At 38.3% G+C, this 23,136-nt stretch overlaps 1 protein-coding gene and 1 long non-coding RNA gene across 2 annotated transcripts in view; both read left to right on the top strand.

Moving 5' to 3' along the window:
- The first annotated feature begins 5,069 nt into the window (after positions 1–5,069).
- LOC132116779 (uncharacterized) lies at positions 5,070–7,204 on the top strand. Its single transcript, XR_009425691.1, has 3 exons — positions 5,070–5,157; positions 5,442–5,525; positions 6,365–7,204. It is a non-coding gene; the product is annotated as an uncharacterized LOC132116779 (long non-coding RNA).
- A 4,612-nt stretch (positions 7,205–11,816) lies between these two features.
- The window catches only part of ublcp1 (ubiquitin-like domain containing CTD phosphatase 1), a 93,445-nt gene continuing 82,125 nt past the window's right edge, over positions 11,817–23,136 (top strand). Inside the window, exons 1-5 of the mRNA XM_059526672.1 lie at positions 11,817–11,907; positions 12,026–12,192; positions 12,291–12,382; positions 12,549–12,634; positions 12,755–12,870. Coding sequence (XP_059382655.1) covers positions 12,039–12,192; positions 12,291–12,382; positions 12,549–12,634; positions 12,755–12,870 — 448 coding nt within the window. The 5' untranslated portion in view covers positions 11,817–11,907; positions 12,026–12,038. The remainder of the gene's footprint in view (positions 11,908–12,025; positions 12,193–12,290; positions 12,383–12,548; positions 12,635–12,754; positions 12,871–23,136) is intronic.

The following is a 23,136-nucleotide window of genomic DNA, read 5'->3' as shown; positions in this document are numbered from 1 at the left end:
TGTTATTATTTTTATGGAATCTATGCATATACATGTAAAACAGATATATATCCGGTCACCATTTTGGTCTGAGTTGTATGTAATTGCCAAAACAGTGCTGCCAAGATGTAGACACAAAACATAGTAATATATTTCGTGAGAGGACTCTTGGAGGGAGATGTATCGATATATATTATATAAAATCTACTGTTGGGTAAGTACATTTTGTATTATTTGATTAACGTGCTTGAGTTTTACTTGTTTGACACGAAGGAACCGAGAGAAATTATGCCCACATTGTCAACTGAGATTCACTGAGTATGGCTAAAATTCGCTAACGTTAGTAGGCTAAAAGTTACTTATTGATGTAATTTTTATTGGTACGCTTTAATTAATTATTCAGGGGACATCACAGCCCTCCTGTCTTATCAGAAATGTCCTGTTCACTTTCTCACAGTTACACACCCAGTTAAGGGTGTTTCTCAACGGCAACACATTAAACACAACATCTTTTTATACAATAAAAATAAAATCTAATGCATGTTGATTACCTTTTTCTAATGTTTCATTCATGATTCATTCATCTCGTTCCAAGGTTTATTTATTTATTTATTTTAGCTGTAGACCATAAAGATATTTTGAAAATAAGTGCATGTCATTTATCTCAATTTTTTTATTTTATTTATTTTAAAAAGAAATGTATTCTCTTCCCTCAGATGCTGTGAAGAGGTGGAGACTCTGAATGGGATGCAGCAATGGCAGAACACCTGAAGCTCGCTCCAGGAAGAGATGAGGGTGGAGGTTACAAGAAATGAGCCAAACTACTGTAATGTGTTTAAGGGATAGTTCACCCAAAAATGAAAATAGTCATAATTTTCTCACCCTTATGTTACGATCATAATCATTTTTCCTACAATGGCAGTTAATGGATTGTGAGATCCGCTTGGTTACAAATATTCTTCCAAATATCTTTGTTTATAAGACAACTGTGTAAGTCAATGACAAGATTAATAAAGACATGATAAAAAGAAACCATCTTTTAACATTTTAGTCGAAAACACGTGAACGCATTCTCAGAAATGTAATATTTTAATTCATGTCGGTTCTATATAGTTTAACATCATTTACACCACTTTGATTTTATAAATAGCAATGATTTCAAACATATTTTATGATGAGGGTCTTCAATTTTTTATGATTTTCTTGTCACATGACAACAATGGCTCCTGCAAGGTGGTTATGCCACGTTCAAATATAATATTCTTAATATTATTTATATGATTAAACTATTTAAAAATAAATGCAATTAATAAAAACATTAATAAACAAATACTGCGAAAATAGACATTTTTGACAATAATAATGGACTTCAAGATTGAGTATTTCAGCACTTTTTATTCAGTGATGACCCTCATTAAATCATATTTCTGACGAAAATGGTAGGCCTGTAAACTTATTTCAGAAATCCAAAATGGATACAAAGATTACATTGAAAAACTAATTTTTTAAATAGATTTTTATTATCTTGAAGATTCCTATTTGTCATTGTCCCAGTAAAGCAAACGTGAAAACAATATCGTCAGAACATAGAAAGGTATACAGGTTTGAAACATAAGGGTGAGTAAATTACAGAATTTTCCCTTTATATAATAATTCAGTATTTTGTAATTGGTATTTTAGTTTGGTTAACAGATGCTAAACTGTTCAAAAACAATAAAATGTGCTAAATCAGAACATGCTTCTTTTTTGCATACGTCCACAAACAATGTGTTATTGTTTGTGATGTACACGTGATTAAGATGTTTTATGGGACGTTCAGGTCTGACTGGACCGATCTTGAACTTTTGTCCAGATGTGTTAAACCTCAAGACATAATTGATTGCCTTTCACGCTTTTACAGAGTGGGTATGTGGTTATTTTATATGCAGGCTTATATGTACATACACTTAAACTATACAGCAACGCATTTAAACATTTAAACGACGACGTCCAGAAATCTACGCATTTGGACGTCCAGAAGATGACGCATTTAGACATCCAGGAGACATGCAGAAAAGACGTGTAGTTCACGTCAAAGACGTCGGTTCAACTTTCATTTTGGAACTATTTTTCAACCATGACGGGACGTGTCGGACGGACGTCTTTTCAATGGTCAAAAGACGTCCAAATGTTTGCTGGGTAACTGATGACGAAGAATTGACAGAGCAACCATCAAGTCTTAGACAGTGTTCTAGGTTATTACAAGGAGAGTTTTTAGGTCCTATAATTAACACCTCTGTTTTTTCAGAATTTAGCAGTAAGAAATTACTCGTCATCCAGTTTTTTATATCGACTATGCATTCCATTAGTTTTTCAAATTGGTGTGTTTCACCAGGCCGCGAAGAAATATAGAGCTGAGTATCATCAGCATAACAATGAAAGCTAATACCATGTTTCCTGATGATATCTCCCAAGGGTAACATATAAAGCGTGAAAAGTAGCGGCCCTAGTACTGAGCCTTGAGGTACTCCATACTGCACTTGTGATCGATATGATACATCTTCATTCACTGCTATGAACTGATGGCAGTCATATAAGTATGATTTAAACCATGCTAATGCACTTCCATTGATGCCAACAAAGTGTTCAAGTCTATGCAAAAGAATGTTGTGGTCAATTGTGTCAAACGTAGCACTAAGATCCAATAAAACTAATAGAGAGATACACCCACGATCAGATGATAAGAGCAGATCATTTGTAACTCTAAGGAGAGCAGTCTCAGTACTATGATACGGTCTAAATCCTGACTGGAAATCCTCACATATACCATTTTTCTCTAAGAAGGAATATAATTGTGAGGATACCACATTTTCTAGTATCTTGGACAGAAAAGGGAGATTCGAGATTGGTCTATAATTAACTAGTTCTTTGGGGTCAAGTTGTGTTTTTTTGATGAGAGGCTTAATAACAGCCAGTTTGAAGGTTTTGGGGACATATCCTAATGACAATGAGGAATTAATAATAGTCAGAAGAGGATCTATGACTTCTGGAAGCACCTGTTTTAGGAGCTTAGATGGTATAGGGTCTAACATACATGTTGTTGGTTTAGATGATTTAACAAGTTTATACAATTCTTCCTCTCCTATAGTAGAGAATGAGTGGAACTGTTCCTCAGGGGGTCTATAGTGCACTGTCTGATGTGATACTGTAGCTGACGGCTGAATGGTTGCATTTTTATCTCTAATAGTATCGATTTTAGAAGTAAAGTAGTTCATAAAGTCATTACTGCTGTGGTGTTGAGAAATGTCAACACTTGAGGCTTTATTTCTCGTTAATTTAGCCACTGTATTGTATAAATACCTGGGGTTATGTTTGTTTTCTTCTAAAAGAGAAGAAAAGTGATCGGATCTAGCAGTTTTTAATGCTTTTCTGTAGGATAGGTTACTTTCCCGCCAAGAAATACGAAATACCGCTAGTTTTGTTTTCCTCCAGCTGCACTCCATTTTTCGGGCTGCTCTCTTTAGGGTGCGAGTATGCTTATTATACCATGGTGTCAAACTGTTTTCCTTAACCTTCCTTAAGCGTAAATGATCAACTGTATTTAAAGTGCTAGAAAAGAGAGAGTCCATAGTTTCTGTTACATCATCAAGTTGTTCTGAGGTTTTGGATATGCTAAGGAATTTGGATACATCAGGAAGATAACTTAAAAAGCAGCCTTTTGTGGTAGAAGTGATGGTTCTTCCATACTTGTAACAAGAAGTAGAATTTACAATTTTGGCTATATGAAGTTTGCACAGAACTAAATAATGATCTGAGATATCATCACTTGGCTGAATAATTTCAACACTATCAACATCAATTCCATGTGACAGTATACAATCTAGAGGTTGATTTCGACAATGAGTAGGTCCTGAAACGTGTTGTCTAACCCCAATAGAGTTCAGAATGTCTATAAATGCTGATCCCAATGCATCTTTTTCATTATCAACATGGATATTAAAATCACCAACTATTAAAACTTTATCTGCAGCCAGAACTAACTCGGATGTAAAATCACCAAACTCTTTAATAAAGTCTGTATGGTGCCCTGGTGGCCTGTATACAGTAGCCAGTACAAACATAACAGGGGATTTATCATTAACATTTGTTTCTCTGGATAATGTTATATGAAGCACCATTACTTCAAACAAGTTATACTTGAAGCCTGCCCTCTGAGAAATCCTGAAAACGTTGTTATAAATTGAACTGTCTGTATCAATAGAGCATCAAACTAGAGTGACACGCAAAATAAAAGCAGCGTTGCAAATAAATTAATAGATATGACCATAGAAAATATGTATTGCACAATCATTGCTTTCGTGCTGTTTTTCGTGCTGCAGACCGATAATATTGGCCTATGGACCCAGTAAACAACGAATTATTATTTTTTGTTTCTTATAGCATTATAGTTTTGTATTGTTTGTAGTGTCATCAACGTTTACAAAGACATATTAGGGAATACATTTTAATTATATTTTGCTAAGATGAATGAAATTACTCGAAGAAAAAAAAAAGATTAATTCATTTACGAGACTTATTTTTTTCAGTCTGAATGTAACTTGGATTGATAAAGGCATACTGAAAAAACAGCAGTTTTTAGGAGATATTGAAATGTGAAATTAACCCATGAGTCTACTGTCATAAAGGTCAGTCAGTTTAAGGAAGTTGTGCATATCAGTGAAGTTTTCTGACAGAGTAATGATGTAACTAAAACTACCATTGCCTGTCGGTTTGTGCCATTTAACAGCGTCTCTTCTGCATGTTCCAGGGCCTCCATGGTGTGGAAGGGCAGCTCCAAGGGCTCCGACAGTGGCTGTACCACAGACTCCGATTGTCCACACCTGCAGGACTGGCGGAATTGACTAAACTCCTCCCGCAGGTCCTTCACCTCCTTGGACAGCTCTGTCACTGCAGTAAGAAGTTTTTGCATAGCCACATCTATTGACAAAGAAAATTGTACAAACAAATTTCAGAAGATGTTGAACTAAAAAATTACTTCGAGCAGTCAGTGTAATGTTTTTTTTTATAATTGTCATACACTAATGTTCAAAGGTTTGGGATCACCCAAAACATTTTTGTATGGGACCACTCTTGGACTGCTGTAAAACCATTATTTCATGAGGCTGGTTATAATGATTCCAAATGGAAAAATGAATGATGGTAAGAAACTTTTAAACAGTTGTTTATTTTAGCAATGTCTCCCTCCATTGGTTTAAGCTAACAGTTGATAAGTGGTAAATCCTTCAATGATTTAAATCATTGAGGAAAGAAAAGCCTGGGCCGCTAGGATTTAATTGTACTTACCTTTTAATGCCAACCTGGCAGTTTCTGAAGAATCTGAAACAACTATGAAAAGAGAAATTAAACCATTTGACTGGATATACTGCATTTGACTCGAATTTGAATGTTTGAATTGACTGAATTTAATTACTTCTTTTTAAAAGCATACCTTCAGGAGATGGCCTCTGGAGTAAATTCATTGGAGAGAACACCAATTCATCACCAGGGAACGATGCTGGGACATTGGGGTAAGACAACATGGGAGAATTGGGGCGTTGGAGGGTCTGATAGATTCGTGGAGGTGGTGATGGTTGGCTGATCTGACTGGCTAGTTGGGTCGCTGCTTTGTGTAAAGAAAAAAAATGTGGCGGTGGGGGGGGGGGGGGGTGTTTAAGGGCAAACGTGTGTAATGCATATTTTATGCTATTTTTTGCAAAAGCTTTCTTCATGTACACAAACACACACACACACGCCACAATGTGGCTAACACTACCTGGAAATAAAACACTTTTGGGGCTTGGGTGAATCTGCGCTCATTCTGGGGCTCCTCGTCTGAGTGATAAACTGGATTCGGTCTAAAAGTAAACAAGGGAGCAAAGCACTTAAATTGTCAACTTGTGCATGTCAACAAATTGTTAAACTGTTCAATTGCACATCAACAACAAATGGTTGAAACTAGTGATGCACCGAAATTAAAATTCTAGGCAGAAACCGGAAATTTAGGATGCACTTGGCCGAAAACCGAAACTGAAGCCGAAAATTGCTTCTTTTAAAAACTCATACTATACACACACACACACACACACACACACATATAAAATTTGAATATAAAAATTGAAACTACTGCGGAAACAAAGACACCTACATCTTGGATGCCCTTGAGGTAACCTAAAACATACCAAAATGTAATTTCAAAGTGAACTATCCCTTTAATCTTTGATTGGCAGACGCGTGATAACAGCTCGACCGTGAGTGAAACCTAAGCTTGCACACGGATGGGAGGGGTGGGTGACATTCATTTTCGGCATCTGCCAATTGTGTGCAACTGGAAATTGTACATTCATTATTACCTTCTTTTTCTTTTCAGGGAATGGTGGCTCTCCTCCTCAGACTGGATGTCAGTGGTGTCACAATCTTTATTGAGATATCTGTCCAGGCTCCTCGCTGCCTCATTATGACTATCTACAAATATGGAAAAACAGTCAAGTACAGTCAGAGTCAGGAGAAATTATGTCAGACAGGGGTATGTTCAGATTCTTATACCACAAATCTTATACCAGAACACCCACCACGAGTTATGAGGAGACGGATAGGCTGGTATGTGTGCCATCCCTGACCAGGCTGGTCTCTATTCAGGATGGCTGCATTCAGCCTAATAGAGTCCTTAGGAGGGTATGGGGGCCAGAAGACTTTATATCCTTCAACCCATGAGTTTGGCACAATTTCAGTTGCCCCACTGCTGAACTGAACAACGCACCATGTGGTCATTTTTTTTATTGCAGGGGATTACAAAGACTATAGAAAAAAAGCAAGGGAAAAAAAACTTAGAAACTGATGAACTGACTGCATAAACTGATTATATGAACTGATTTGGAAATTTTGGAAAAAAATTAATTGGTATGAATGATGGGAATGGCGATGAACTTGGTTTTGTCTGGATAAATTATGTACTTTTTGCCGATGTGCTGAAGCCTAGTCACACCGACATTCTTGCACAACCCCCAAACTGTGTATACCCCAATGTTTTCAGATGGAAAGGGATACTGGCCATAGGACTCTTTTTTGGTAAACTTGCGAAAAATTATGTAAGTCTCCTGACCTACCCTGACAATGTTTTCAACAACGGCAATGTTATCTACAATTTGAAAACAGTTATCCCCAGACCTAGATGATATTGTGTACTTTTCTGTAACAAGCTTACAGAACTGGTCCCCACAGCTTAATGAAGAGGTCAATGGACCACCATAATGAGGATGCATGAATTTTTTCCCTTTCTTCACTGTGTCCAAGGTCGGTGCAGGTGATTCTGAGAGCCTTTTTACTACTTGCTGTAAAGGTAAGTGAGGCTTGCGCAATAGGTGCTTTAGTTGCGCTAAATAATTCTCGTAAGGAAATGCAGATATGTTGTCCAAGGGACCAAACAGATGGTATTCTGATGCCAAGTGTGTCAGCTGATGGACATTGTAGGTGATTTCACCTTTCCCATATAGCTGACCAAAGTGAGTTACGAAGGAAGTCAACAATCCCTGAGCACAATCAATCATTTCCTCTGATGTTCCAGGAGACAACAGCAGATGCATGGCCACAGAAAGTAACATAAAGTTTTCATAAATTTCAAGGGCAATGCTATTTTTCAGGACTACTGGGCCAGCATAAAGCATGAAATATCGAAGCTCTGTCGCCTTCCACCGATCTATTTCAGAGAGGTGCCTGGGTTTCCGACTGAACTCAGAGGGAGTGTAAGGTCCTAGTCCCTTCAATTTAACGGATATCTCTTCGATTGATTTACTTGACAACCTAGTTGCCAGTGATTTGCCCCTCATCCAGATATATAGCAACTTCCTGGTTACCCCAAGACAGCACAAGTGCATGTAATCTAATGGGAACATTGTCACCATTTTGACCAGACTAGCTAGTGGGGACAGTGTTTGGTTTAAGTGGTGTTCATCATCAGTCATAGAGTTGAAGTCTGTGTCTGTCCTCAATCTAACATTTGTTTCCGGATATGTCATCTTGTTGTGCCATTCACCCACTTGAAAACACTTGTCGCAACCTGAATAACCATTGTGGCTTTTTACCTTTTTAATAAAAGCTCGTGCTGGGGCGTCGCATATAAATGAGCACACCTCTGCCAGAATCTGCTGTCCATTGTGAACAATGCCATTTTTTAGAATGCCACTAAGGTCTTCAATAAATGGGACCAAGAACTCAAAGACACTCTTTGGTTTGGTAAAGCCACAGAAAAGACCGACAAGGAATGGCGATTTTCTGTAATCAACATTAATGGTAGCTAAAATGGGCCAGAACTGAGTTTTGCTGCTTCGGAATAGTGGTAAACCATCTATACTAAACTGCAGCTTAATTGTGGTCAAATTAGCCGGCAGCTTCAGAGATTTCAGTTTTGACATCAATCCAGTAGCTAGGCCAAAGTGATAATATTCCCCACCTTCCATTTTCTCAGTTTTTATTTCACCTTGTGTCTTGAGAATTGTCCGAGCATCTCTTGGCAATTCTGGATGAAACACTCGCAAAATGCTCAAGAGTGCAGTCAATGCTGCTAATGAGACCCAAAATCTGAGACTTGTCATTAACTCTGATGTTGGAGCTTCAGCATCAGAAACATCTGATTCTGAATCAACAGGCCTAGGTGATGGACAGTCGTAAACAGAGTCTAATGAGAGATGGGACTCATTGATTGCTGACCTCTGCTCAAGTTCCCCTATACTTGGTTGCTTCACAACTGAGCTAGATTCACCTGACTCCAATGCTACACTTGGGAATTCAACATGTTCCAGTTCTGCAACAGTGTTGCCTTGCATTTTGGAACCAGTATAAGTTTTCTCATACTGCTGCAGGATTTCTGACTCTGTGGCCCTAAGCATTGATTTAATTTTACGCCTCTTTGACCAGCGTGATGTCATTGTGCAATTGCAAGTGGTGCAAGTTGTTTGCAGAAATAAAATAAAATGAAATCAAAAATGTTGTTTTGCTTACTTGGTGTGCAATAGTGATCTGTAAAAGAACAGAAAGGCAAAAATCTCTGTTAAAAACAGCAATTAAAATTCACAATCATACAGTGTGACTATACTTTATACATATGTACTCAGGTAACAAATCTGTTATTAAAAATATAAAAACAAAGTTTCATATAAACAACATAATATACAATTTAAATATACAGTGGTTTATTTTTTCAGCTACAGTTGATGTAATAGTAGCATTCAAGAAATAAATGTAAAATATAAAAGACGAAATACACTTTAATGTAGGCCTATAAAATATACAATTCTCATTAAAGCTAATTAATTACGCCCCATTAACTGGACTCCCCCGCCCCCTCAGATCACCATAAATGTTAAAGGGATTTTAATGCAAAAATATGCTATTTTTTATGCTGCACTTTCTTCCTATAGTGAATATCAAGCTACAATATATCTTTTTGTCAGCTCAAATGTTTCAGTGGTAGAACTTTTGCCTAGCGTGTCAGAGGTATTTTTATTTATTTATCAAAACTTATTATGTTTATCAGTTGTTGTATATTAGACAGGGATACGTTTGTGAATATTTATGTTTAGTAATTTCACCGGAACGAACAGACCGTCTCCACCATACATGTCTATGGTCTCCACAACGGATTGAAGCGCGTGTCCGAGTGCAGACTGTACACAGCATCCGGGCCACTGATCGCAGCGACAACAAACACTTTGATCACTTGATAAAAAAATAATAAAAAATAAAACATTTCAACTCTAGATCGCCTCTTATTAAATTAAACTTATTGTACTAACGTACAATTGATGCTCAGCTAAATAACTGGAGATGTTATATTTATTTGTATTGGTACATTCGTGCCGCAAGATGTTTCTATTATGAAGTACCGGTATGTGGGCTATGCCACCCCTCCCAGACGCCAGGCCTGGTTGTCAGGCGCTGTATAATAGTGCGCGCGCTTTGGTTGTAGGCAAACGTGCTCAGAAATGGTGCAAACAGAACGCCAATTAAATGTTTTCCTCAAAAGCAGATCTTGGAGAAGATCATCAAAAATTGTGATATCGCATAAGCACTAGTATAAAACAACTGTTATCATTTCTGAAAACAAACACAATGGAGAACAAAACTATGGCATGCATATCGCAGCCCTGCACGAGGATTATTAATATTTTGGATTTGTATTACGACGATATGGTCTAATCGGCATTTCCAGTTACAACTCTCGAGACAGTTCTGCAAAGAATAAAGTAACGTTAAAGGTAAGTCATGTCTTCTGTGTAATTCTGGCCCTACGCGGTCACTGTTGGTAGCGCTAGGTGGAGCACTATGCTAGCGTTGGTTTGGCGGTCAGAAGAAATAACGGTGCTGTGTTAATAGATTTTCACGACACTTATCAATGGGTACAGACATCTATTTTGAGCTAGCTATCATAGACTGTCATAGACTCATCAATAGACTCATCAATAGACTGGACTCGGAGGTTTTGCTAACTTTATAACATAGAAGACAACCACGAAGTACTTTTGGCAGATTTTGACATATTGGTAAAACAAAAATAAATTTCAGTGACTGCAGCACTGCGCCGGTTACTACACTAACCATTAAGTTAAAAATCAGCCTAGTATTTGATTTGGTACAATTCATTCATATCGAACATTAAGCAAGCTTACCTGTACGCTTGTGCCAAGGGTCCAGAAATGAGCTGTGTCCGGTGCAGTACGTTGGTATACCACCCGTTGATCTCCCGGTCAACCAAAAATCGATGGATTTTCAATCATATTTCCCGGTCAACTATATTTCGATGCATTTTCAATCATATTTCCCGGTCAACTATATTTCGATGCATTTTCTATCATATTTCCCGGTCAACTATATTTCGATGCATTTTCAATCATATTTCCCTGTCAACTATATTTCGATGACTTTTCAACAACCGCGTCGTTTCTCTGTCCACTATAAATCAATGACTTTTCAAAACATTCAGGGATCACCCGGTAACCAAATATCAATGCTTAATCAATCATAAAGATAACTATAGATCAATGTTGTTCCAATATTGTTGCCATCAACATTAATAACATCAGGTTTTCATCGATATGGTAATGGTGATTCAACATTTATTATGCATTGAAATTTCAATATCAACCATAATGATGATTCAGATGGAAAAACAATGATTATTCAATGTTGGCTTGCTGTCTGGGTTAAAGGTCCGAGTCGGTAAAATCCGAATTTACTATTTTACTGACACACACTCACACACACACACACACACACACACACACACACACACACACACACACACACACACACACACACACACACACACACACACAAAATCCAACTTTTCAACAGCAGGTGGCAGTAGGCGCGGTTGCAGTAGTCAGGCCGTCATAAGCAGAAAGAGGAAGAACAAAGCAAATCTCGTGTGTACCTGCAGCAGTCAGCTTGAGCTTTGAATGAATTGTGTTTTATGTAAGTGAGAAACTTTTAAAGGATTTACCTGTTATTTTTGTCTGTCCGATATAGATGACTTGGATGAAATTAATCGAGAAGTTAGCGGTGTGGTTACGATTAGATCAATTGTGAGAAATACATTACATAGAAAAAGAGCTTAATGAGTTGAAAGCTAACTGGCTATTGCATGCTTGTTCACTAAAACAATACGCCAGCCAGATCCAATCATCCCTCGTCTTTAATAAAAAGATTAGCAAAACAAATATATGTACAAGCTGTTGATTTGATTTTTTTTTTTACAAGCACAAAAATGTAGTAATGCTCAGTCTATGTTGTTCATGACATAAGCTTAGCTTGTGTTAAGCTGATGTTTTTTTTTTTTTACAGTAATGTAGCACCTGCCCCATTAATTTTGTTGTGTTTTGACAAGTGGACCTCTTCTGATGCTGTAACGTTGCCAAGGTAACATCTATATGCTAATGCATCAAGTTTTCATTGTGTTTCTGACAAGCTGACAGATAATTTAATCACCCAAATAATGAAAAAATAACACAAAAACAAACAAAAAAATCTTTCACAGCCTGCCCACCAGCATGTCTGTTTCCATTATTATAAAGTGGGGTGGACAGGAGTACTCCATTAGCACACTGTCTGAGGAGGACACCGTGTTGGATCTGAAACAGTCCATTAAATCTCTCACAGGAGTTCTCCCAGAACGACAGAAGCTCCTGGGATTGAAAGTGAAAGGTGAGCAGCATTAACAACAGACACCATCTGATACACAACATACAAAGAAGAAAAAAATAATACAATTAACAGGTTGTTGTTTAATTCTCGTTTGTCAGGTAAACCAGCAGAAGATGATGTCAAACTAGGTGACTTGAAGTTGAAGCCCAATACCAAAATTATGATGATGGGCACCAGAGAAGAAAGTCTGGTAGGTAATACTATAGATTTTAATCAAATATTTCTGAAAGCTGTTAAATGATGTAGCCTGCACCCAGTGATTTTTTTTTTTTTTTTTTAAACATGTTTAGATTTTATTTTATAAAATACAGTTTTTTTTTTTGCAGGATTTCATAACCTTAGTACCCTTTTCATAGGAAGATGTATTGGCGCCTCCACCAGAAAATGATGATGTGGTCAATGACTTTGACATTGAAGAGGAAGTAACAGAGGTTGAAAACAGGCCAGTGAAACCCAGTTATTAATTTATTCATTCATTCATTTTATTTTCAAAAGTTTGGGTCAGTTTTTATTAAATAAATGAATACTTTTATTCAGTAAAGATTGTTTTCTTTTCATACAGAGAGGAGAATTTGGCCAAGATAGCTCGTCGGGTGAAAGACTATAAAGTTGAGGAGTTAAATCCCCCAAGACCAGGAAAAAGACTGCTCGTTCTAGATATTGACTATACACTCTTTGGTGAGTCTTTAAAACCCAGATACATATTTCTGATTATATATGTAGCTATGAGTAAATCCGTCTAGCCCAGGCATTCTTAAATTCAACTGGACCATGGTACATCTGACAGCAGTGTCACTATTCTACCATTTCTACATTTTAAAGTCAGCAGTTTGTCAAAATAACAGAGCTGTACACACCACAAGCCTTGTAGGTTGTTTGATCTTTCTGTGTTATACAGGTGCATAGGGCTGTGCAAAAAATCGAATGCGATTTTCATGCGCATCTCATCAGTAAAGATGCTCCTTTAATTAGAAGTATATCTCCAGCACGTGCGTTCAGATCAGGGTTGCCAGGTTTTCACAACAAATCCTGCCCAGTTGCTTTTCAAAACTAGTCCAATCGCATTTCCAGGAGGTTCCCCGATAAAAATTGCTTCCCGGGATTAAAATATAAGTTTTTTGGCAGGGTTGCTTCGATTTTAATCTACACAAAATCGATTTTAAAATCGTAGGCGATTCTTTGTCGATTTTGAAAGCGATTTTGTGTTAGTTGTTGGTAGACTACGGCTCTGTGTAGTAACTGCCGCTCCACCTGAACCAGTGTTGCCAAGTCTGCGGTTGTTTTTCATGTCCGCGGTTTGAAGCAACCCCAATACCAATAACGTGATATTTAGCGCATAAAATGCTTATTTTACCAAGGCAACCCTGCCAAAAAAAATTATATTTTAACCCCGGGAAGCAATTTTTATCGGGGAATCTCCTGTAAACGCGCTTGGGCTAGTTTTGGACTAGTTTTGAGAAGCAACTGGGCAGGATTTGTTGTGAAAACCTGGCAACCCTGATCTGAACGCTTGTGCTGGAGATATACTTCTAATTACAGGAGCGTCTTTACTGATGAGATGAGCATGAAAATCGCAGTCGATTTTTTGCACAGCCCTACAGGTGCATCTCAGTAAATTAGAATGTCGTGAAAAAGTTGTATTAAATAAATTAAATTAAGACAGACTGAAGTAGTTTAAGTCTTTGGTTCTTTTAATTGTGATGATTTTGGCTCACATTTAACAAAAAGCCACCGATTCACCGATCTCAACAAATTAGATTATGGTGACATGCCAATCAGCTAATCAACTCAAAACACCTGCAAAGGTTTCCTGAGCCTTCAAAATGGTCTCCCAGTTTGGTTCGCTAGGATACACAGTCATTGGGAAGACTGCTGATCTGACAGTTGTCCACAATCATTGAAACCCTTCACAAGGAGGGTAAGCCACAAACATTCATTGCCAAAGAAGTTGGCTGTTCACAGAGTGCTGTATCCAAGCATGTCAACAGAAAGTTGAATGGAAGGAAAATGGAAGAAAAAGATGCACAACCAACCGAGAGAATCACAGCCTTGATGAGGATTGTCATGAAAAATTGATCCAAGAATTTTAGTGAACTTTACAAGGAATGGACTGAGGATGGGGTCAAGGCATCAAGAGCCACCACACAGAGACGTGTCAAGGAATTTGGCTACAGTTGTCATATTCCTCTTGTTAAGCCATTCCTGAACCACAGACAACGTAAGTGGCGTCTTACTTGGACTAAGGAGAAGAAGAACTGGACTGTTGCTCAGTGGTCCAAAGTTCTCTTTTCGGATGAGAGCAAGTTTTGTATTTCATTTGGAAACCAAGGTCCTAGAGTCTGGAGGAAGGGTGGAGAAGCTCATAGGCCAAGTTTGCCTGAAGTCCAGTGTTAAGTTTTCATAGTCTGTGATGATTTGGGGTGCAATGTTATCTGCTGGTGTTGGTCCATTGTGTTTTTTGAAAACCAAAAGTCACTGCACCTATTTACCAAGAAATTTTGGAGCACTTAATGCTTCCTTCTGCTGACCAGCTTTTTGAAGATTTGGATTTGGCACCTGCCCACACTGCCAAAAGCACCAAAAGTTGGTTAAATGACCATGGTGTTGGTGTGCTTGACTGGCCAGCAAACTCAACAGACTGGAACAGATTCTCTATGGGGTATTGTCAAGAGGAAAATGAGAAACAAGAGACCAAAAAATGCAGATGAGCTAAAGGTCACTGTCAAAGGAACCTGGGCTTCCATACCACCTCAGCAGTGCCACAAACTAATCACCTCCATGCCACGCCGAATTGAGACAGTAATTAAAGCAAAAGGAGCCCCTATCAAGTATTGAGTACATGTATAGTAAATGAACATATTTTCCAGAAGGCCAATAATTCTGTAAAAATGTTTTTATTAATTTATTTTTAATTATTATTTTTTTTTTTATTGGGCTTACTCTAAGTATTCTAATTTGTTGAGAGAGTGAATTGGTGTTTTGTTTTTTTGTCAAATGTGAGCCAAAATCATCACAATTAAAAGAACCAAAGACTTAAACTACCTCAGTCTGTGTGCACTGACTTTATTTAATACACAAGTTTCACAATTTGAGTTGAATTACTGAAATAAACGAGCTTTTCCATGACATTCTAATTTATTGAGATGCACCTGTATTCTCTAATATTTCTATCTAGGAACAAACACCCTTTATTCAAGCCCTTATATGCTCTGTTCATGTTAATTTTCTCCTGTTAAAGATGGACAGTGCAACAATTTTAATAGCATTATCAAAAACACTGTAAGCAGCAAAATAGATCAATGACTAAAAGACTGCAGAAATAGAGACTGCCACAAATACAATTACATTTATTGCCAACTCTGACCATTAAAATGAACCAGGTTTGTGACAAGACCTTTTTTTTGTAGGGATGCACCGGTCGACCGGCCATAAATCGGAACCGTCCGGTTTTTGCTTAAAATATGCGATCGGCAATCGGCCGGTTTTTGGTCTTTTTTTCGGGCCGATTTTTCCGGAAGTGCGCCCGCGTGCACAGACTACATTGTAATCATTCGCTATCATGTTATTTGTGTGGAAGTATTTCTAAATCTGTTCGTAGGACACGGGCAGCTGTTCAGCACTGGAAGTGCAGCGCTACATGTCTGAGGCACAGACAGCGAACAGCTGTTGTTATACTGGCGTTCAAAATAAGAGTCCCTTTCCTGCTCACTGAAGCTGCGCGAGCGTACTGTCTGTCCCTGCACAAGCCGAGACAGTGAAGGGATGTTCAGCTCAACTTCTCATGTGTTGGATGAGAAACGAAACGGACTAAACTGTTACAAAACTGATTTTTAATTTTTTTTTTTTGTAAAGTAGAACTTGCATACATGTTTGAAAAGCCAGAAGTAAACGTCAGTTCTGTATAGGATGATTATTTTTATTTTACCTTAAAATTATATTGACTGAATTTGATTTTAAAATCACCTGCTGTAGCACACAGAAAAAGTGTTTCATTCATCCAATTAAAAACATTTAGGGTAATGATTCACATCTATATTTTTTAATTTGAGACAAGTTATTTTATTCATTGGCTCAAGAAAAAAAAATAGATGTGAATGTTTTGTTTAATTGGATGAATGAAACACTTTGCATCCTTGTTTTATTCGCACGAACATTATTTGATTTTGACATTTTGGAATAATATTTATATGGCATATTTTTATTTAATCTCACTGGTAAAGACCTTGTTTTAAATTTAAAACCAAATTTAAAAACTAAAATACTGAATGCTGATTAAGATCCATCTTATTGAATGTGTGTTGATTGTTGTTTGGATTGTAGAACTATGCAGTTATTGCCTTTAATTTCACACGGTTACAGTTAATGTTTTCATTTAAGGCCAGTTCTCTGTAGTTTCAACCCAATTCAAAAACAAAAGCTAAATGCTGATGTCTGCACTATGTATGTTTGTATTGAATGTAGGCTACTTACTGTGCAGTTACTGCCGTTAATTTCAGATGGTTATGGTTATTGTTTTCAATAGCCAAAAGCAAGTTTGGCCTATTAAATACCAAATAAACATCTTGTTTATGCACACTTTCCTTCTTTCTTGTTTCTTGGTGTCGGAATCGGCCATGAAAAATCATGATTGTGCATCCCTAGTTTTTTGTCTGTATATAATAAACTAATAATTGGGAAAAGTATTCATAGAAGACAAGGAAAGACAACATAAACTTGAAAATGTCTAGTTAATTTAGCTTTCTGCCCATGATGTGTGTTTTTTTTTTTTTTTTAGCAGATATGTCAACTTATTTTAAGCTGTAGGTCCTTCTGTGCTACAAGGCACATTGGGCAGCAAGTGTATTCCATTCGTTGCAATTTGCTGCATGGGACTCAGCTTTTTCCCATGTGCCTCGCCAGGTCTTTTTTGCTAGCTTTTGTGAGTAATTTTTTCTGATTGCCACAGATTGTGACATGCCAGTTTCATGTGACCGACACAGCGGCGGAAAGACTATGAGTTTCCATGCACAGAATCTATTCATTAGTAAAATGGTAGTGGTATTTGATGCAGAGAATGCATCTAAGGCACCGTTGGTGGAACACAACCAGCTTGTGGGCAATGTGGACTTTTTGTTTCTCCAGGTCTCACTGCCATCACTAATGCTGGGAGACATCTAGATGTTGCACATCCATTGAAACACATTAGTTGCCCTGCCAATGCATTGATTTACATCCAGCTTTAAGTCTCCATCTTGTGTGATCATACTGCCCAAGTTTGTGACCTGGTCTATATCAGTGAGCGGCTGGTCGTCAGTGGTGATTAGCTTCTCCCCCGACTCTGCTAGCAGAGCAATATCATCTGCAAATAATTTTCAGCAGAAATTCTTCACTCTTTTGTCTAGTATCTGATACCTTGTTGCTTTATCTTGTCTGTCTTAATCGGGCCTTGCTTTTTCTTTAATCTGTTTAGGGGTTCTATGTTTATCAGTCACTTTCCAGTTGTCTTCCTGGATCTAGCATTCACATTGTGTTCCTCTTCACTTGCCTACTATTGTTTCGGCACAAGAAGTCACAGCATGTTTGAATGATTAACATTGATTCTTCTCCGGGGTCTGAAGCACATTGGCAAAGCACTGCATATTAGATTAGATTCAACTTTATTGTCATTATGCAGAGTACAAGTACAGAGCTAATGAAATGCAGTTAGCATCTAACCAGAAGTGCAAGAATATAGTGTTCTATATACATAAAAGTGCAGAGTAAGTAAAGCTATGATATAACTGAATCGCGCGAACACGAATGACATAACCAGGTAGATTAACACTATTTTCCGAAATCTGGTAAGACGCTGAGCCTCGCGATGTGATCGCTCCGCCATCTTGGTCTTTTGTGTATGTAATATATATATTCTGCCAGCAGGTGGTGCTTTAAGAGCGGGATAGATCCTTCAGAAATCCTCCCAATATTCTGATTTTCTACTAAAAAATAAAAAAAACATTTATTATTATTATTATTAATGTTGAAAAGAGCTGAAAATATTTTTTCAGGTTTTGTCTTAGATAAATTGAAATAACAGCATTGTTTGTAACATTTATTGTATTAATCGTTTTTATTTATCATCACGTGTGTGCTGAAGTTTTAATTTCTATATATTCGGACTCCAGGCTTTTGAATGGTATAGTGCATATTGTTACACTTGGAGTAAGACTAGAGTAATGATGCTGAAAAAATTGCTTTGATCACAGGAATAAATTAAATTTTAAAATGTATTCAAATAGAAAAGTTATTTTAAATATTAAAAATATTTCACAATATTACTGCTTTAGCAAACTGATATTGACTGGTATTTTGTCATGTTTAAATATATAAATGAATATCACATAACTAGCATTTCCAAGGTGTATATTGTTCTGTGCTTTCAAATAAACTAAATTATAAACTACATTATTGTGATGAAATGATGAGATGGATTCAATAGCAAGTAAGAGAGTTTTATTAATAAATGTGAAACTGGGATGATGATGATGAAAACAAAGTCCGAGGAAGCCAACACTCAGTGACACAGGGACGCTGTGGTACAGCCCAGTCCAGTGTGAAGATCTTGGGAGGTGAGAGAAGACAAAAGACAATCAGGAAGTTGACGGTGGTGATAATCCGGGAGATGAAGATGACGAGAGGGCAGACGTGCAGGACAAACGGACAGGCAGCGAGGAAACTGAACAGGTGGGAAACAGAACAGACATCCAAACAACGATCTGACAAGAGACAAGGAGAAAACAGGGGGATCACGTGACCCACCGATAGCAATGGCGGTGTAGTTTGATTGCTCTCAGACTCGGTATCGTGAATTTATCTGTTCTCAGTAAATCACCAACGTTTGATTCGTTTTTGATTACTTCGCTAACGGGGCAGCGAATAAGGATGGCAAAATGTCAATTAACACTGGCTTCCCCCGGAGAAAAGGCGAGTTAAAGACCCTAATTGTGTTCCTGAGGGGGAACTTCGCGCCATTGTTGCTGAAGAGCTAAAGATGCACCTCGGCTTAATTAGAGAGCTGTTTAAAGAAGAAGTCGCCCCGATTGCGGAGAGGCTTGGAGGTCTGGAAGAGGACGTTCGTTGGATAAAAAATAATTTTGACAACATACAGGCAGCCCTCCGTAACGCAAAAAAAGACACCGTGGAGATTAAGCTAGCGGTGGACTCTCTTCAGGAAAAGTTGGCATGAATCGAAGATAAAAGTCGCCAGTCCAATATCCGTCTAGTAGGGCTAAAAGAGGGTGTGGAAGGAGATGACCCTCTGCGATTTATACAAAATCAGCTCCCTAAATGGATTCCCTCCCTTGCCAGCAAAGTAATGGAGATTGAAAGAGCCCACCGTATATATAGCGGTGAACGGCCAAAAACAACCCCTCGTACATTCATCTTCAAGTTGCTACGTTATCAAGATCGGAATGCGATCCTGAATGAAGCCCGTGCCGCTGGACAAATTCTTCATATGGGAACGCTGCTGCTTTTCTTCCAAGACTACAGCACCCATACTTCGGCTAAGAGGAGAGTGATGTCATCGGCGAGAAAGAAGCTAACTCAGCTGGGAATAACGTCCTTTTTGCTTTACCCCGCGGTTGAGAAAGTTACTCATCAAGGGAAGATTTCACTTCTTGAGACACCAGCGGAGGTTGACAAATTCGCTCTCAATCTGGATCCCGCCATAAAATCTTCTTTGAAGGGAGCTGTATCGGCGGCGTCACGAGAATCTGAGGTGAATGAAGACGAATCTGCTGTTCCTATGGAGGACCTTACTGAGAAAATTTGATTGTCATTTCATCCGGAAAATGACTGGGTTGGGTGATGACGGACAAGCCGCACTGGTAAATTGGCCGCGTATCCAAATAATGTTACTTCAGGGCAGGTAGAAGAGTGTGTTCCAACTCTTTGCTTACTGCCCATTTTGTTACTGTTCTTGTTCTGCTTTTAGTTTTATGCCCAAGACCGTCCAAGTAAGTTTAACCTGTATTATGCATGTTTTTTTATGCCCAATGTTTGTATGTTTATAAACATGTAGGTTTATAAACATACAAAGGGGCGCCCGAAGGGGCGAAGAGCCCTATTGTTCTTCTAAGGATTATTCTTATTATTATTAGGGCTCAAGCCCGAAGGGGCGAAGAGCCCTATTGTTCCCCTAAGGATTATTAGGGCCCGAGCACCGAGGTGCGAGGACCCTCTTGTATCTGCTTTGTTTATTATTAGGGCCCGAGCACAGAGGTGCAAGGACCCTCTTGGAATTGCTCCGTTTATTATTATTATTATTATTAGGGCTCAAGCCCAAAGGGCGAGAGGCCTATTGTTTTCCTTAGGATTATTAGGGCCCGAGCACCGATGGTGTGAGGACCCTCTTGGAATTGCTCCGTTTATTATTATTATTATTATTAGGGCCCGAGCACCGATGGTGTGAGGACCCTCTTGGAATTGCTCCGTTTATTATTATTATTATTATTATTATTATTATTATTCTTCTTCTCCAGGATGAATCGCATTTTTGAGGGCCTAAACATACTCAAAAAGTCATGAAACTTTGCACACACCTCAGAACCGGTGAAAATGTACATCTGATATGGGTTTCAGAAGTGGGTGTGGCAAAATGGCTCGACAGCGCCACCTATACATGTTCAACGGTGTGCGCCTCGAGCTATGTTTCACGTACATGTATGAAAATCGGTACACACATAACTCTCCAATACCTACAAAAAACTCTCTTAGAGCAAAATTCTAAACCCAACAGGAAGTCAGTTATTTTTAATATTATGAGCATATTTTGTGTCATTTTTGCCATTTCCATGAGTTGTATTTTAACGAACTCCTCCTAGAAACTTGTTCAGATCAACACCAAAGTTGGTATGCCTAATCTAAAGGCCTTTGCGATGTTAAATTGCGAAGATTTAGAGTTTTCGTTAAAGGGCGTGTCCGTGGTGGCCTGGCGAATTTCGATGATTCGCCATGAAAAATGAAATTGCTATAACTCAGACATACAATGTCCAATGTGCCCAAAACTTCACATGTTTAATAAGACTCCTGACCTGAACATATTTACATGCCCATATTCAGTTATAGTCATAGCGCCACCTATAGGCAACAGGAAGTGACATATTTTACACTTCGACACACTACTCCTAGAAATTTTTTGACATCAATGTCTTTTTTATGGTCAGTCTAATCTAAAGGCCTGTGCAATGTTAAATTGTGAAGATCTTGAGTTTTCGTTAAGGGGCGTGTCCATGGCGCCGTGACAAAATTCAAAGTCTCGCCATGGGAATAAAAGATGTTATAACTCAGGCATAAAATGTCCGATCTTCCCCAAACTTCACATGTGTGATAAGAGTCCTGGCCTGAACACATCTGTAGGCCAATATTCCATCGGGTGTGGCAAAATGGCTCGATAGCGCCACCTATACACTTTCAATGGTGTGCGCCTCGAGCTACGTTTCATGTACATGTATGAAAATCAGTATACACATGTATCTCTTCAATACCTACAAAAAAGTCTCTTGGAGCAAAATCCGAAACCCAACAGGAAGTCGGTTATTTTTAATTTTATGAGCAAATTTTGTGTCATTTTTGTCACTTCCATGCGTTGTATTTTAACGAACTCCTCCTAGAGATTCATTCAGATCAACACCAAAGTTGGTATGCCTAATCTAAAGGCCTTTGCGATGTTAAATTGCGAAGATTTTGAGTTTTCGTTAAAGGGCGTGTCCATGGCGGCCTGACAAATTTTGATGTTTCGCCATGAAAAAGGAAGTTGCTGTAACTGAGACATACAATGTCCAATCTGCCCCAAACTTCACATGTTAGATAAGACTTCTGCCCTTAACAGATCTACATGCCCATATTCAGTTATAGTCATAGTGCCACCTGCTGGCAACAGGAAGTGACATGTTTTACGCTGCGACAAACTACTAGAAATCTTTTGACATTAATGTATGTTTTTGTGGTCAGTCTAATCTAAAGGCCTGTGCAATGTTAAATTGCGGAGATCTTCAGTTTTTGTTAAAGGGCGTGTCCATGGCGCCATGACAAAATTTGATGTCTCGCCACAGCAAGAGAAGTTGTTGTAACTCAGGCATAAAATGTTCGATCTTCCCCAGACTCCGCATGTTCGATAAGAGTCCTGGCCTGAACACATCTGAAGGCCAATTTTCCACTATAATGATAGCCCCACCTGCTGGCAACAGAAAGATTGGCACATATATGGAATAAACATTGATATATTCCACTTATATTTATGAGTTTAAATGCATATTTCTCACCGTTCACCTATTTACTAAAGCCACTCGCTGCCGGTGAGCCCGGGTGCGAGGGCCCGTTCATCGCTGCTTGCAGCTTTAATTATTATTATTATTAGGGCCCGAGCACCGATGGTGTGAGGACCCTCTTGGAATTGCTCCGTTTATTATTATTATTATAAGGGCCCGAGCACCGATGGTGTGAGGACCCTCTTGGAATTGCTCCGTTTATTATTATTATTATTATTATTATTATTATTATTATTATTATTATTATTATTATTCTTCTTCTCTAAGATGAATCGCATTTTTGAGTGCCTAAACATGCTCGAAAAGTCATGAAACTTTGCACACACCTCAGAACTGGCGAAAATTTACGTCTGATATGGGTTTCAGAAGTGGGTGTGGCAAAATGGCTCGACAGCGCCACCTATACACGTTCAACGGTGTGCGCCTCGAGCTACGTTTCACGTACATGTATGAAAATCGGTATACACATGTATCTCTCCAATACCTACAAAAAAGTCTCTTGGAGCAAAATCCGAAACCCAACAGGAAGTCGGTTATTTTTAATTTTATGAGCAAATTTTTTGTCATTTTTGCCATTTCCATGCGTTGTATTTTAACGAACTCCTCCTAGAAACTTATTCAGATCAACACCAAATTTGGTATGCCTAATCTAAAG

Source organism: Carassius carassius, chromosome 36 (genome assembly GCF_963082965.1).
Source record: "Carassius carassius chromosome 36, fCarCar2.1, whole genome shotgun sequence".
In the NCBI taxonomy this organism is placed as follows: Eukaryota; Metazoa; Chordata; class Actinopteri; order Cypriniformes; family Cyprinidae; genus Carassius; species Carassius carassius.
Note: the sequence above shows the minus strand (reverse complement) of the source record. Positions and strands in the feature narration are given on the sequence as shown.